General features: G+C 56.4%; 1 protein-coding gene across 14 annotated transcripts in view; it reads left to right on the forward strand.

The window, feature by feature from the left end:
* Positions 1-15,041, forward strand: part of DNM2 (dynamin 2) — an 88,361-nt gene that overhangs the window by 67,718 nt on the left and 5,602 nt on the right. For 9 of the 14 annotated variants that reach the window (XM_060415478.1, XM_042249954.1, XM_060415474.1 and 6 more), the window contains 5 exons: positions 219-230; positions 4,046-4,159; positions 9,277-9,386; positions 12,146-12,257; positions 12,950-13,114. In XM_060415478.1, coding sequence (XP_060271461.1) covers positions 219-230; positions 4,046-4,159; positions 9,277-9,386; positions 12,146-12,257; positions 12,950-13,114 — 513 coding nt within the window. The remainder of the gene's footprint in view (positions 1-218; positions 231-4,045; positions 4,160-9,276; positions 9,387-12,145; positions 12,258-12,949; positions 13,115-15,041) is intronic. The other 5 variants (XM_060415480.1, XM_060415477.1, XM_042249952.1 and 2 more) reach the window with 1 other exon arrangement.

Genomic DNA, 15,041 nt, shown 5'->3' on the forward strand with positions numbered 1-15,041 from the left:
CGTTTTGGGAGATGATAATGAATTAAATATTAACACCATGAATATAATTAATAGCATGTAATTTTTTTTCTTTTGCTGTTTTCTCTCCCCTTGCTCTTCTCTCTCCTCGTTTTTGTGCTTTTCCTGCTTTTTCTCCATCCCCTCACGTCCCTTATGTCTCTTTTCTTCCGCCTGCTCTTCTTTGATTTACCCACAACCCTAACTTTGCATTTTCAAAGGGGGAGATCTTGGTAAGTACTCACTTAGTGTGGTAGCAAATGTTAGAGAACTTGGTGGTGGTGGCGATGCTGCCACCCCATAATATTCCACACCCCTCCCCAATAAAACCACCACTAAAAATCCAGCTAACCTAAAAAAATAAATAAATAAATTCCCTGCCATGGCCACTGCATGCCAGACTTTGTGTGGCCCTGGGCGTGAGCTGACTCACACAGACACTAACCTGCCCACTGCCTGCCTCCAGCACCCACCCCTCCAGCCCATTCTGGACACATTTTCCTCATTTCCTGTAGGTCAGGGATGGCAAATACTCAGCTAACACCCCAGGCCTTCCTCCCATCACACCTCTGGCCAGGGAAGATGTTGTTCAAGCCCTGCTAGAGAGCTTGTTCTTGCCGCTGCCACTGCTCTGTTTGCAGACAGCACCCTGCAGAAATGTCCCCCGCCTGCACTCAAGGCAGACATTACTAATCGGTCCGGCACTCTTTCCCTCCTGCCTCTCCCCTCTAATGTGCCCCTGGCAGACATCACTAATCAATCCTGGCTTTTTTGTTTGTTTGTTTGTTTTTTGGTAAAGCATGTGACAGATACAATGAACTAGTTAAGGAATTCTTTCTTTCCCTGTGTGATAGCTTTGCACATGACACCCCTCCCATCCCCATGACAGATATGGCTAATCGGTTGGGGGACTGTCTCCTGGATGCTGCCAATCTCTTCCTGCCTCCATAGCAGATATGATGACTGATTAGGCTGTTCCTCTTGCCCCCTTCTGTTTGCTGATGGTAGACATCACTAATTGATCCTAGTATTCTTTTCCCCTGTGCCCAGAGTGCCACCCATGGATTGGTGAATAGTATTTGCCATCCCTGTTTTAGGTATCACCTCCTGTCTGTGTGTGGCCCAGCCCAGACCAGCAGTGAGCAGGCACTGCTCACATCTGAGAGCTGAGCTCTTTCCAAGGTGCCTGCCCCTTGGGCAGCTCTCCACCCTGGAGATCATGGCCTGGGTCAGTGGCCCTCACTGAGCCTTCCTTTTCCCGGCTACTCTCCCACCACACTGACCAGGCCCTATGGCTGCTCCGCTGGTGATCCCAGGGCTTTCAGGTAGCTGAGCTGACCCTTTACCAGGGTCTGGAAGGTCCAGAAAGACCCCAAAGCTTGGCATGGTTGGCATGGCCACAGGAGGAATGGATCGTCCTTGGACCCTTGGTTCCTGCTTTCCCTGTGTGTCACAATCCCCCTGCCCCCAGTCCCCTTTGAACTTGAATGATTTCCTTCCTCCAGACAGACCAGGGCCATGTTTCTCTCCACACCCACACCCTGAGAGGTTTAGTCATTCTTTTCCTGCCAGATTCCACACCCCCAGCCATGAAGCCCAGCTCTGCCCTGTGCATGGCTGTGGCACCTGGATCTCCCAGCTACGATTCTCATCCCTGCCCAGACCTCTCACCCGGGAGGAGGTGGCCTCCGCTGCCCTGCTTGCCTGCTGCCCATGCCACCCCTGGCAGCCTTTCTTTCTGCCCCCAGCATGCCTGTGCCCTGGAGCATGGGAAGCCTGCCTGCCTCTCTGTCTCCCCAGCTGACCCTAGTCCTGCTCCCCTCCTTTTTCTGAGCCCAGTCCCTTCAGCACAAATCGCTTGGATGGAAGTCCCAATCGCCCCTTCTTGCTCTAGACTCAGCACCTATGTCTGCCACCAGCAGCCTGCTCCTCCCCAGGGGGTGGGATTTTTTCTCTGAGTCCTCTTGGGCTCCTGCACAAGCAGTTCTCAGGGTGGCTCGAGGGCAGAGGGATTTGGGGGTGCGGTGCTTCTCCAGACCCTGAGGCTCAGATATGCCATTCCCAACACGGCCACAGCCCTTGCCACGTGCCCCGGCACTGGCTCTGACCTCAGCTGACCAAGGGTGGAGGCAGGCAAGCCAGGCCACAGGGCGGGAGGGGGAGAGGCCCATCTGCCCCCTTGGGGACAAGGCTGGGCCTGGGAGTGCAAGAGCTCGCCAGGTGAGAGTATCTCCTCTGGGGAACACCCAGCAAGCATGGCCTCTGCCCCCTTCTTCCCCCCACCTATCAGTCAATGGGTGAAGTTTAGAAGCACCCACTCTGTGTCTGGGCTAAGACAAGACAGACCTTACACTCCCCCTGGGGAGAGAGGGTTGTCGTGGACAGACCCCCACGCAGCTCCGGGGCTGAGCGTTGTTGTTAGATGCAGGGGTTCCTTCCTGGGTCCTATGTGGGATGGCCTTGGGCCTGGGTCTGGAGACTTGCTCTCCCACTTTGCCTGAGACTGAGGGTGTCCCCGGGACTGTTAGTGCTCAGCCTAGGGGTCTCCTGGGCAAACCAGGGTGAGTCGGTCACTGTGTTGCCAGGAAGGAAACCGAGACCTTGTTGGGGCTGACAGTCTCTGCCTGCTCCCTGGCGGCCACAAGACTCCCAGGTGCTGTCTCATCATCCTAGGGAGAGAATAGTCTATACGCTAGGCCTTAGCAAGTGCTGCCAGGTGGCTTCTCACGGGTCACAGCCTAGAGGGACATCTCTGCGGTGCAGGGATCCCTGGGTGCTCTGCGGCTGCCTCTGCCTTCATGGTCCCTGAGGCTCAGAGCTCGCTTCCAGGTGGCCCTGTGACAATGTGGTGGGCCTAGAGACAGGGCAGAGTAGACAGTGTGAAGGCCCTCTTGAGATCCATCCGCAGGGGAAGCATGGGAGCCTCACCCCACCCTTGAGGGCACAGTGCTCTCTCTTCCTAGCCAGCCCCAGCCACTCGCAGCCCACCTCCTGCAGCTTAGCCGTCTGTCATTGCCTCGGCCTCAGGCATCCCCACCCACCCCTGCTCATGCTTCCCACTGCCGCAGGGTCCCCAGTCCAGAGTGGTGGGGGGCTCCAGCCCACAAGTGCCTGCATGGCCCAAAGAACATGAGAGTGTGCCCCCCACACACACACCAGGCTAGCCGCCTGCCTTTAGCTGCCAGGTGAGTCCCTCACACAGGCCTGGGTTCTGCTCCCTGTTCAGATGACAGCTGCAGCCAGAGGGGAGCCCTGTCAGGGGTTCTTCCAGCCCAGGACCTGCATGTCCCAGTCAGAGAAAAGTGGAACCACATGACTTGAAGCAGAGTGTGGGGCATGATGCCTGGCAGGTCTCCTGGGCTCAGGCCCTCTGGGTGGAGGCATTCCTTCATCCTGGTGTTCTGGAAAGAGCACCTGGGGGAGGGGAGCTCTGGGGCAGGGCCTAGCTTGACCTCCTGGTCAGAACAGGACCCTGTGCCTGCTGAGTGCCTGGGTGAGCAGGGCAGTGGCGACCAGCCTCTGCCAGTTGGCCCCTGAAAGGAGAGAAAGAACCGTTCCATTGCCCAGCAGTCCCTACAGCTCTCCATCAACGGCTGCCTTCCAGGGGACGTGAGGGGCAGGGCCCAGGGGGTCCCTAGTACCCGTGTCTCACCAAGGCAAGGCTGATTCCCTCAGTGTCACGTCTCATCCTGCACGTGACACGGCCCACCCATAAGCCTGGGATCCCCCTCCCCTAGGCCCCTTCTAGCTGGGCGTACCTCTTGCCACCTGTGCCAGTTTAATGTAACCCCATGGGCAGAGGGGCTCCCCAGGGACCCAGCTCCCCAGCAGCCCAGGGCCTGTGAGTTAGTCCATCGAGGGCCCCGCCTTGGTTTCCAGTGGGTAGCACTTGGGGCAAAGCTGAGTGGAGTTGGGTTGCCTGGCTCTGGGCTGGAGGTTTCTCTGCCATGGTGGCCTGGATTTTCTGCCTTGCTGGGGGCGGGGGCAGGCTGGGCTGGGTGGTGTCCTGGTCCCCTGCTGAGCGTGGCTGGCCCTCCATCCTCCCCAGGTGATCCGCAGGGGCTGGCTAACTATCAACAACATCAGCCTGATGAAGGGCGGCTCCAAGGAGTACTGGTTCGTGCTGACAGCCGAGTCACTGTCCTGGTACAAGGATGAGGAGGTGAGTGGCTGGCTGGGTGGGGCTGTCAATGGGTGCTCTTCACACCTCCTGCCTCCGGGTGGCGCTCTCTCAACTTACTGTGGATTCGGAAAAGGCGGCTTGAGTACCCCTGTAATTAGGATGGTATCAGCCTGGTCTGGAGGGTGTGCAAAAGGCTCTGTGCCTCCTATCCCAGCCCCTCACAACCCACTGTGGGGTCAGGCCTGATGGGGACTGGGCTCCCTGAGGAAAAAAGGGACATGGGGGAGGGGGAGCCAGCCACAGTCTCCAAACTGATCCCACCCTCCAACAGCACGGCAAGGGGGGCTCTCAGAGGGGGCACAGACTCAGGCCAGGGACTCAGATTCACGACCAGGCCCTTAGCTCCTCTGGGCCTCAGTTTTCCCATCTGTGAAGTGGGGCAGAATGGTCCTTGCATCTGTAAGGTGCTCGGTCCCATGTCTGTCTTGAGGTTATTCCACGTGGGCTCATCCTTCTCAGAAGGATGAGGGAGGCCTCTGGGAGCAGCAGCAGGATTAATAAGCACCAGGGTCACACACTGCCTGTGGGCCTATGGCCAGGGCTGTGAGTGAGTGCAGCCCCTGCCGACGCAGGCTCCGTGGCCTGGGCCCCCGTGCTTCTCTCCTGTCCCTGGAGAGGTGCAGAGGCTCTCCTTGCTGTCAAGGTGATGTTAGGTGGCCGTCGTTTGGGATCTGTGACAGAGGTCCCAGATGAAGACACTTACAGAGATGGTGTGTTTCTTCCCCACATCCCTGTGAGCTCTGCACCCCTGTACTGTGAGGCTGTCCGGGGCCCAGGCTCCACCTGCCCTGTTGCCACCTTAACACATAGCTCCTCCCTGTGGTCCCAGACGGCTGCCCCACACCCATCACCATACGGCCCTGATATCGCTCTGCTCACATGCCCGTGAATCTTGTCATATAGCTGCTGTATGTTTAGTTCACGTGGGATGGCACAGCCTCCAAGGTGCCCTTGGAGGAGAGGCTGGGCACCTCTGATCAGCCCTGGAGATGTCCCACCTGGCTCTCCTCCCTTGGGGGTTCTGGGATGACACCCCATGCCTGGGCAGCCGGTTGACCCCACCCCAGCTGTGTGTATTTCCACCCAGGCTCAGAGAGGAGGCAGGTAGAACTTGCGCTCTCTCGGGGCCCGTGGGGGAGCCCTCTCTTGTTTATGAAGCCCTTGCCCCATGCCAGGTTCACTGGCTAGGGGAGCCTGCCATGGTCCCCTGGAGAAGGCATTCTCTTCTCCCCTTCCTCCTCAGCAGTACTCACATTCCTTTCATCAGGTAAGGAAACTGAAGCTCTGAGCAGTGACTTGCCCCTGTGTCGCAGCGTGGGGAAGGGTCCCTGAGTGGTGGGTGCAGGGTGCAGGCTCCCTGACCCTCAGCCCCTCAGCCCCATGCCTGGATGGTTCCCCACTGCCCAGACCGGAAGCAGTTCTGACAAGAGGCAGGTGTTTGAGGAAAGAACGTCATCACCCCACTCCCCTTGAGGCCCGAGACTCACTCCTGGAATGTTGCGAAGCCTTGGGAGGCCCGAGTCCCTGAGGGGACCCTGTCTGGGTGGCTGCTTCTCCACCTCTGGGGTGGGGGAGATGTGATGTCCGGGGAGCCTTCCAGGGTTGCGCTGTGGAGGGAGGGCGGGACCGGGCGGCCCTCAAGGAACCTGCGTGGCCGCAGCTGCTCCTCAAGATGGCCGGGGTGAAGTGGGGGCGGCGGGCGGCGCGTGCACGTTCCTTCCCCCTTTCCGCCCCCGGAGTCTGAAACCCTGTCATCAGCTGTCAGCTGGTTTGCGCCTTTGGGCTTCGAGGGAGCCCCAGGGCAGGAGTGACCGACCTTGGGCGGTTGGAGAGGGGCATCGGGCTGAGACCCAGCCTGGCAGTTTGCCACAGGGCACCATCACGAGCCCAGTTTTTAACTTCAGGAGGGGCCCTTCATTCCTCCTGCATCTCAGGGTTGAAAGTGGGAGCCGCAGACCCTCCCAGGGTGGCCCCAGAGCAGAGGCTAGGCTGTGTTGGGAGGAGGGTCATGCGCCCGCCAGCGGTAATGAGAACCAGCAGTCCCGTGAATGCGGCCCTGTGTGCGCCCCAGACACAAAGCGGGCGGAGGTGGGGAGGGGCGCGCGCGAAGTCCTTTCTCTGTCCGTCCCCTGCCTCTCCGCCTCCTGCAGTTGGGATCCCCAGGAAGGACCCTGAGAGTCCCACCCAACCCGGAGTCAGGCCACCTTCGTAGAGAAGCCTCAGAGAGAGGCAAGACACCAGGGTTACTTTATTTAAAGAATAAACACGAGATGGTAGTTCCAGGAGGGTAGGCGCAGGGGACTGACTTCGCCAGAGCCCCTAGCCCCCCAGCCAGTGTCGGAGTGCCCTTGGCCTTTTCCTGGCACCTCTCCCCCAACCCCCGCCCCAGCCCTTCTTCTTTATTCCAGAATCTTCTGTCCAGATCTCCACCCCTGTGGGGAACAGGGCAATGGGCGATGACACTCACCTCCGGGTGTGCCTCACTGTGGGGGTGGCAGCGAGTTTGGAGGGGGCCCATCCCGACGTGCTGCTCGCCCGAGCCCAGCCTAACCAATGTGCAGACTACTGTACACATTCCGAGCCCCCTGAACAGGTAGTCTGAACACTGGGCTGGCAGGGCCGGCTGTCCATCCATCCCGCGGGCCCCCTGGGCAGCGGCAGGGCCACTGCGCCTCTGGCACCTCCGAGGAAGCCACCCGCCCGTGACTGTCTGCTCGTCTCTTCTGACGTGGCATGGCTGGGGCCAGCACGCATCTGGAGAAAGTTGTGGGTTTTCAGGAAATCCTAGGGAGGCGGTGGGGGTGGGGGAGGCGGGGGTGGGGACTGGGAGGGAGGGTCTGGGACCAGGGCCTCTGCCAGCAGGAGAAGGTCTCTGGGGTGGGGGCGGGGTGCACACGCGCCTCTGTGTCTGTGTGCTGTGCTGTGTGTGTGTGTGTGTGTGTGTGTGTGTGCGCGCGCGCGCGCGCGTGCCCGCAGCATCAGGAAGGCGGCCGCCCTGCTCTGGGCGGAATCACACTATAAACAATTCCAGATGTGGTGTCTTGCTCAGGGCTCGAAAGGGCTGCGTGTGACTCAGTGACTTGGCCTGGCCGGCTGACTGGAAGCTTCCTGCCTCATGATGACATGATAGGGTGGGGACAAGCAGAGCTTCTTCCACAAATTTCTGGGCCAGGAACTCAGACCCCCAACCCCTTGTGAAGCCCCCAGAACTCTTCCCTGAGAGTTCAGGGGGCCTGCCCACACCCACTTTGGCGTGAATGGGGGGTGCTCACCCCTTGGCTGCTGGGCTTCTCTTCCTGCCTCTCACTGTGGCTTGGCCTGGAGGAGCAATGCCCTGCTTCCTTCTTGCATGGAACCCTGTGGTCTGACTGACCCTGGAGCACAGAGTGACAGACAGAGAGACAGATGAAAACCCCAGGTGCCTTGTAAGCGCTGACTGCAAGGTGGGCATGTGCTCAGAGTTTTCAGTGTCCGTCCTCACCCTGGACCAGGAGGCCAAGGCTCCTGTCCACCTTTTTGATTTTTGTTATTTGTTACTAATTTTTTTTTACCGTGCCACAGGGCATGTGGGATTTTAGTTACCTGACCAGGGATCGAACCCATGCTCCCTGCATAGGAAGCATGGAGTCTTAACCCCTGGACTGCCAGAGAAGCCCTTCCTACCCACCTTTGACAGCTGAAGAAACTGAGGCAGAGGAGGGACAATAAGTGGGGCGGGGCCTGGCCCTTCTGATCTCCTAACACCCCAGTCAGGACTGAGCCCCTGCACCAAGCCTGCCCCTTCAGTAGTCCTGAAACTCCAGGCAGCCCTCCACCCACTGGGGAGCCCCCAGCTCCCTTTCCCATCACCACTGAGGCCGCTTTTGAATTCGGAAGCAGCCGTCTTTGTGGGGCTTTGTTCTGATACCTTCCAGAGGTCAGGGGTAGGATGGCTGTGGTGTGAGGGAACTGGTTTCTATTCTCCAAAGGTATCCAAGAGGTCAAAGGCCAGGAGGGCAGTGGGGAGACCCTGGCTTCTGAAGTCCCATGTGGCCCACTCCACTGCTCTGTGCCCTTGGGTGACCAGCAGCCCTCTCTGATCATGCTGCTTCCCAGGCAGGGATGTGTGAGGGTTCCAAGGGCTGCTGGACACAGCATGTCTCCTCAGCCCCTGAGAGCTGTTGGGAGTTGTGGAGACCCCGACAATGTGCTTTGGTTTTCTGATGTAGAAAACCCAGTTAATATGCTGCCACCTCCACCCCCGAATGAAGACTAATGATGCATTTGCAGGGGCATACAGTAGGTGCTTAGCTGACATCACTGGGGCTCTAGAGTGTGACTCCCAACTCAGACTCACCAGGCCCAGAACCTTGGCCAGGAGATGCGCCCTTTCTGAGCTGTTTGCTCAGTAGCCAGCAGGACCACCGTGCCTGGCACTCAGTGGGCATTTTCTGAACAAGGCCAGCCAGGCTTTGGAACTCAGGCCTCAGCTCGAGGGCGCCTCCCTTTCCAGCTTTGCCCAACCCCTACCCCCACTGCCTGCCCTTCTATGCCTCAGTCTGTCTCTCTTGAAAATGGGATCATAGTGGTAACTCACTCGCAGGCTTGTTGTGAAATTGTAGAGGACTTAACAGTTACGTTCACTTAGTGGTTGGGATCCAGGTATAGTCACAGCTGGCCGGTTTTGAGTATCCCCTGTGTGTCAGCAGTGAACCAGACAGGAGTCCCCACCCTGGATTCAGTGGTCCCAGTGACCCAGGTCGATAAGCAAGATGTGTGGTATGCTGTGTCATGTGAGGACAAGCACCAGGGCGAAAAGTAGAGGGCGAGTTTGGGGTGGGGTTGGAGCAGGCCTTGCCCTCTGCACAAAGGTGTCAAGAGGGAACTGTGTGGACGTTGAGGGTGGAGGGCAGCATTCCACGTGCAAAGGCCCTGGGGTAGAGGCCCACTTGAGATGTTGAGAGTCAGAGGCCAGCGTGGCTGGGTCAGGTGAGCGAGGGGGAGATGGGGCAGGTAAGTTCATCTGGGGAGAGCGAGCCACATGGGAGGCATTGGATGTTGGCCATGGTCCTTGTGGTAGAGTCCACCAAAGCTGACCCCTCCCCTTCCTCCACCAGGAGAAAGAGAAGAAGTATATGCTGCCTCTGGACAACCTCAAAATCCGTGACGTGGAGAAGGGCTTCATGTCCAACAAGCACGTCTTCGCCATCTTCAACACAGAGCAGAGGTGAGCCCACCCAGGACCCAGGTCCCGGGGAGACCAGTGGCCGCATTCGGTCATTCTGCAGCATCCGCAGAACGCTTACTGTGAACAGTCCCTACCTAGGGTCTCAATGGCCCAGAAAGGGAGTCAGTCAAGAAACAGAAACGTGCTTCTGTGGGGCGGTCAGGGAAGGCCCTTCTGGGGAGAGGTGAGAAAGAAATGAGCAGAGCCAGGGCGGATTCTAAGCAGACAAGGGACTGGACCTGGGGCTGGTACTCACGGGCGCCCCCTAGTGGCCATGAGCGGAACAGGCTGAGGAGGCGGGGGTGAGGGTGGCAGGCCAGGGAGGAGACACCCGCCCTGGCCCAGGTGGGCAGTGGTGGGGCTGGACCTGAGGGGCTGAGGACGCAGGGGAGAAAGGGATGGATTCCAGCAGAGGGACCAGACTCCTGGCGGCTGTGGATATGAGAACAAAAGGACTGCCCGGGGACGGAGCTACCATTGGCTGACATGGCGCAGGCAGAGGCAGAAAAGGCTTGGGGCCAGTCAGAGGCTGGGTTTGTGCGATGCTGAGGGAGAGGGGCCTGTGAGATTCCAGGCGGAGTGTGAGGGAGGCAGCTGGGAAGGTACAAGAGACTCATGTTCAGGACTGCCCTCTGGGTAGGAATATGAACTAGGGATTCATTGCTCTGTGGTGGTGTTTCAGGTCTGGAGGGGGCAAGATCCCAGGGCCAGTGTAGCAGAGACGAGAACAGCCCAGGAGACTCTCAGTAAAGCCATCCCCAGGGATGTTGGTGGGAGTCTTTAGCCAAAGCCAAGGCACTTCTCTCAGCTTGGGAAAAGACCCAGTTGGCAGGGGGTCTGAGAGCAGGAGGAACGGCTGAGTGTGGACCCAGGAGGGCCCCTGCTCAGGTTCCCAGGGACCCCATCACGCAGGGACCCCCTCACGCCGGGGTTCAGCCAGAGCCTGGTTGTCCTTCATGACTGGCCAGCAGGCACTGGCTTTGTCTCTGCTGGCCCTGGACTATACCTTGCCCACTGCCCATTCACACCCACTAGTTCCAGCTGAGCCACTGGCTTGTGCAAAAACAGCTCTATCCTGCCCCTTTCTGGACTGGCCTAAAGCTCTGAGATCTTCTTTGACCATCAGCTGCCTCCAAAGTCTTTTATAGCCCTTTTAGGGCTATACGCATATTCCTCCCACTCCCCACCTCCCATGCCTAAGAAGCCCTAGGGTATCTGGGAGAAACTGGGCTCTGCAGCGGGACAGGTCTGCTGGGAAGCTGTTCCTGGCTGCAAGATGCCGGGCAGGCAACACACTTCCCTGATCCTGTGATCTTCCATGCAGTAGGGTGAAGACATTGCCTAATGTATTATTGAGGGGTGAGTTCAGGAAACAAAGAATGATAGTAGCAGAAACAAGATAGAAGTTTGGTATTTTTTTAATATAAATCAAGTTCAGACTTTACCATCAAGGGCAGGTTGGACAAGCCCACAGGCATCCAGACCCAGGCCCTCCTTCTTATTTCTCAGCTTTCCTCCTCTCTGTCCAAGATGGCTGCCCAGTCTCCAGCCATCATGATGATGTTCCAGGCAGCAGGAAGGAGGAGGAGGAGCAACAAAGAAATGCCCTGGAAGTCTCAGGGCAGCCACCCACTGACTGCTGGTTGGCCTGAGGACTGTCGTGAGGCCGTGTGGCCTAATCTCAAACCCAAACCTCACTGGAAGACTTTGGGACAGTTTGGCCGTCTCAGCCACACCTGCCTTGCGGGACAGGGTGACATGCATGTAGCATGGATCCTGGCCCCTGTATAGAGAGAACACTGTCCTTAAATGCTGGCTAGTGCCCGTCTGTTTTCCCTCATCTCCCAGCCTTGTGGCTCTGCACTTTCTGCTCACAGACCCACATGTGCCCAGCAAGTCACAAGCCTTCACTGGGAGTCCTGCCCCGGCCAGCTGTACCTCCCTTCTAAGAATCTGGGCACGTGCTGGGCCTTCTGTGTGCAGTGCAGTAGCCACTGCCTACATGTGACTATTTAAATATAAATCAGTGGAAAAAAGTCTTAAGATCACCTTCTTGGTCACCCTGGCCCATTTCTTGTGCTCAGAAAGAAACTACCTGTGACTCACGGCTACTGTGTCGGGCAGCACAGGCAGAAAATGTTCCCACTATCACAGAACATTCTTTTGGACAATGCTATAGTCTTTCTACCAGGGTTTCCCTGGTGGCTCAGAAGGTAAATCCGCCTGCAATGCAGGAGACCCAGGTTCAGTCCCTGTGTTGGGAAGATCCCCTGGAGAAGGGAATGGCAACCCACTTCAGTATTCTTGCCCAGAGAATTCCATGGACACAACTGAGCAGCTGACACACGCATGGAGTCACCTCTCTAGAAACACTTTGATGGGAGCTCCCCAGCTGGCGGAGAGTGTCATGGGCCACTGCCCACTTCTAGTCACTGCCCCTCCAGGAGAGCATCAGGAGCGGAGTAGCTGAGCTCACAAACAGAACACCAGGGATGCTGCTAGATGCAGGCTCTCATGGAGCACACACCCTGCTCTCATCACAGTTTTGGGTGTCGCAGGCATGAACTCATGAAGCCTCCATCAGGCCAACGTGGTGTAGAGGCCACTGCCATCCTGGGGCCTCTGGTCATGAGCGCCCGGGGCAGGGGTGAATCCCTGTCAGTCAGGCCAACCTCAGAGCCTACACGCCAGCTCCTTGTACCCGCTGGGCCCCGGGCAGGGTTAGCCACGGGCCTTTCCCTCCCTCCCTCGCCCCACAGGAATGTCTACAAGGACCTGCGGCAGATTGAGCTGGCCTGTGACTCCCAGGAGGACGTGGACAGCTGGAAGGCCTCATTCCTCCGAGCCGGGGTCTACCCGGAGAAGGACCAGGTAAGAGCACCCTGAGCTGACCCCTCCCTCCCAAGAGAAGAAGGGGAGCCAGCATCTCATGGGCTGGGTCGTTTTAGGCTGTTTGCCAGAACTCTCTGAAGGCATGTAGCCCATACCCCCTTGCTCTCTGTTTTTTAAATTTTTATTTATTTATTTGGCTGTGCCGAGTCTTAGCTGCAGCACATGGAATCTAGTTCCCTGACCAGGGAGTGAATCCAAACCCCCTGTATTAGGAGCATAGACTCTTAGCCCCTGGACCACCAGGGAAGACATCCCATGCTCTCTTGAACAAACAAAGCAGACAGGGGATTGGGGGGTGTGGTCCTGTCATCGGCACCTAGAAGACTGTCCAACTGAAGTCAAGGACAAGGATACACATGGGCCGGGATCCTGTCTGCTTTATTCTCTCTCCTCTTCCTGTCCTGAGGCAGAGTGAACATGGCCCCAAATTAATGTGTTGTCCCATTCCCCAGCTGAGTGTCTCTAGCCCACCTTGGGACGCAGTCACCCCAGGTCCAAGCAGCTCAGGCCGGGGCCGGCAGGGCCGCACGGTGCCAATGCAGCCATCAGGGGCCAGCCCCAAGGAGTTAGTTGCGGTGGGAGAGGGCAAGCAATTCCCAGAGGAGCGGGCGCTCCCCAGGCTCGCCTCAGACCATGATTACTACCTTACCACTTTTCCTCCTTGCTTGCAGGCAGAAAACGAGGATGGAGCCCAGGAGAACACCTTCTCCATGGACCCGCAGTTGGAGCGGCAGGTAGAGACCATTCGCAACCTGGTGGACTCGTACGTGGCCATAATCAACAAGTCCATCCGTGACCTCATGCCAAAGACCATCATGCACCTCATGATCAACAATGTGAGTGCCCGCCCCTCCGGGGCCCACCCCACCCTGCAGCCAGATGTGGCCTGAGCACACTCTACCAAATTAAAAACTCAGGGACTTCCCTGGCAGTCCAGTGATCAGGACTCTGTGCTTCCGCTGCAGTGGCACAGGTTCAGTTCCCACTTGGGGGACCAGGATCTCACATGCTTCATGACCAAAATAAAGGAAAAGATAAAAATTAAGTCTCACCACCTGATTCAAACATCACAGTCAGGACCCCCTAGCCTATCTTGGGAAATGGGAAGGTACAGGCCACCTGTACCCCGTTCAGTGGGGTCATTGAAGCTACCACCACACGTGTGCACTTTCTCTGAAGTTTTTTAGCTTTATAGTAACCCTAGGAGAAGGGACTGCTGTCATCCCCATTTTAGAGACAGGAAAACAGAGGCCCAGAGAGGTTAAAAAACCTGTTCCAAGTCACTCAGAAGAGTGAGAGGTAGGATTCATTTAAGCCCCGGCTAAGTCTGTCCCCGCCGTGGCCTCTAATGGCCTGTGCCCCGCCTGCCTTCACCCTGCTACCCGAGGGCTCCTGAGCCTCTCAGGGCATCTGGCATCTCTTGAGTGAAATATGGCTACACCAGTGTCTCCTGCTGCAGGCTGCTGGGACGGCTCAGGCCCTGGGCTCAGTACTGGGGACTTAGCTGTGTGTGTAGCCCAGGTTCAGTTTGTCCTGTGACTATGAGAGCTCGTAGTAGGACAGCACCTAAAGCAAAAATCTCGTGTCCCTTCTCTTTCACTCTGTTCTTCCCAGTCTCCTCCTCATGGGTGTCCTGGTACATTCTCGCGTGTGGATGGGATTGGCAATATATAGGCTGCTGCAGCTGTGCAATTTTAAATGCATGTATGCTTTGATCCAGCAGTTCCACTTGTAGGAATGTCTCCCCACAGAGACATTTGCCAGCATGCAGATTGAGCACACGCGTGGTTATTCTCTTCAGCATGTTTTATAGTGGCCAAGAAATAGAAATCTCTATCCATTTCTTAGAATTTGTTAAGTAAATGTCCATTTTATTGCAAAAAATACCCCAAAATAAAAGGATGAAAACTTTCTCCAGGTCTGTACTAACTTTATTAAAGTGGAAAAGGTATAGAGCATAACAGAATGATCAAGAAGGCTCTATTTGTGTAAAAACAGACAAGAAATCTTCTCTCTATATAATAGGCCTAGGAATCTGGAAGTTTGTACAGGAACCTAGTGACCCTGGAAGGGGAACTCAGGGGGCCTGAAGAGACCAAAGTGGACAAAGGAGACTTTTCACTGTATTTTTAAGTGATACTTTTTTTCCTTTACTAGTTTTTCAAAATTTAAATGCTTGAATAGCTAATGCATTTACATGGTTTGCAAATGCAAAACTATCCAGCACTGTCAACTTTGCATGAGCTTGGAAAGTTCATTTGAGAAAATCCATCTATATATATATATTTTTTCAGGTTCTTTCCCATTACAGTTTATTATAGGATATTGAATATAGTTTCCTATGGTATATACAGTAGAGCATTGTTGTTTATCTATTTTATATGTAGTGGTTTGTATTGGCTAATCCCAAACTCCTAATTTACCCACCACCTCAACCACCAATGTCTGTTTGGTAACCATAAGCCTGTTTCTGTTTTGTAAATGAGTCCATTTATATCATATTTTAGATTCCACATATAAGTGTCTTCAGTTCAGTTCAGTCACTCAGTCGTGTCCGACTCTTTGCGACCCCATGAATCGCAGCATGCCAGGCCTCCCTGTCCATCACCAGCTCCTGGAGTTCACTCAGACTCCTGTGCATCGAGTCAGTGATGCCATCCAGCCATCTCATCCTCTGTCGTCCTCTTCTCCCTCTGCCCCCAATCCCTCCCAGCATCAGAGTCTTTTCCAGTGAGTCAACTCTTCGCATGAGGTGGCCAAAGT

This window comes from Ovis aries, chromosome 5, assembly GCF_016772045.2.
Source record: "Ovis aries strain OAR_USU_Benz2616 breed Rambouillet chromosome 5, ARS-UI_Ramb_v3.0, whole genome shotgun sequence".
Lineage (NCBI taxonomy): Eukaryota > Metazoa > Chordata > Mammalia > Artiodactyla > Bovidae > Ovis > Ovis aries.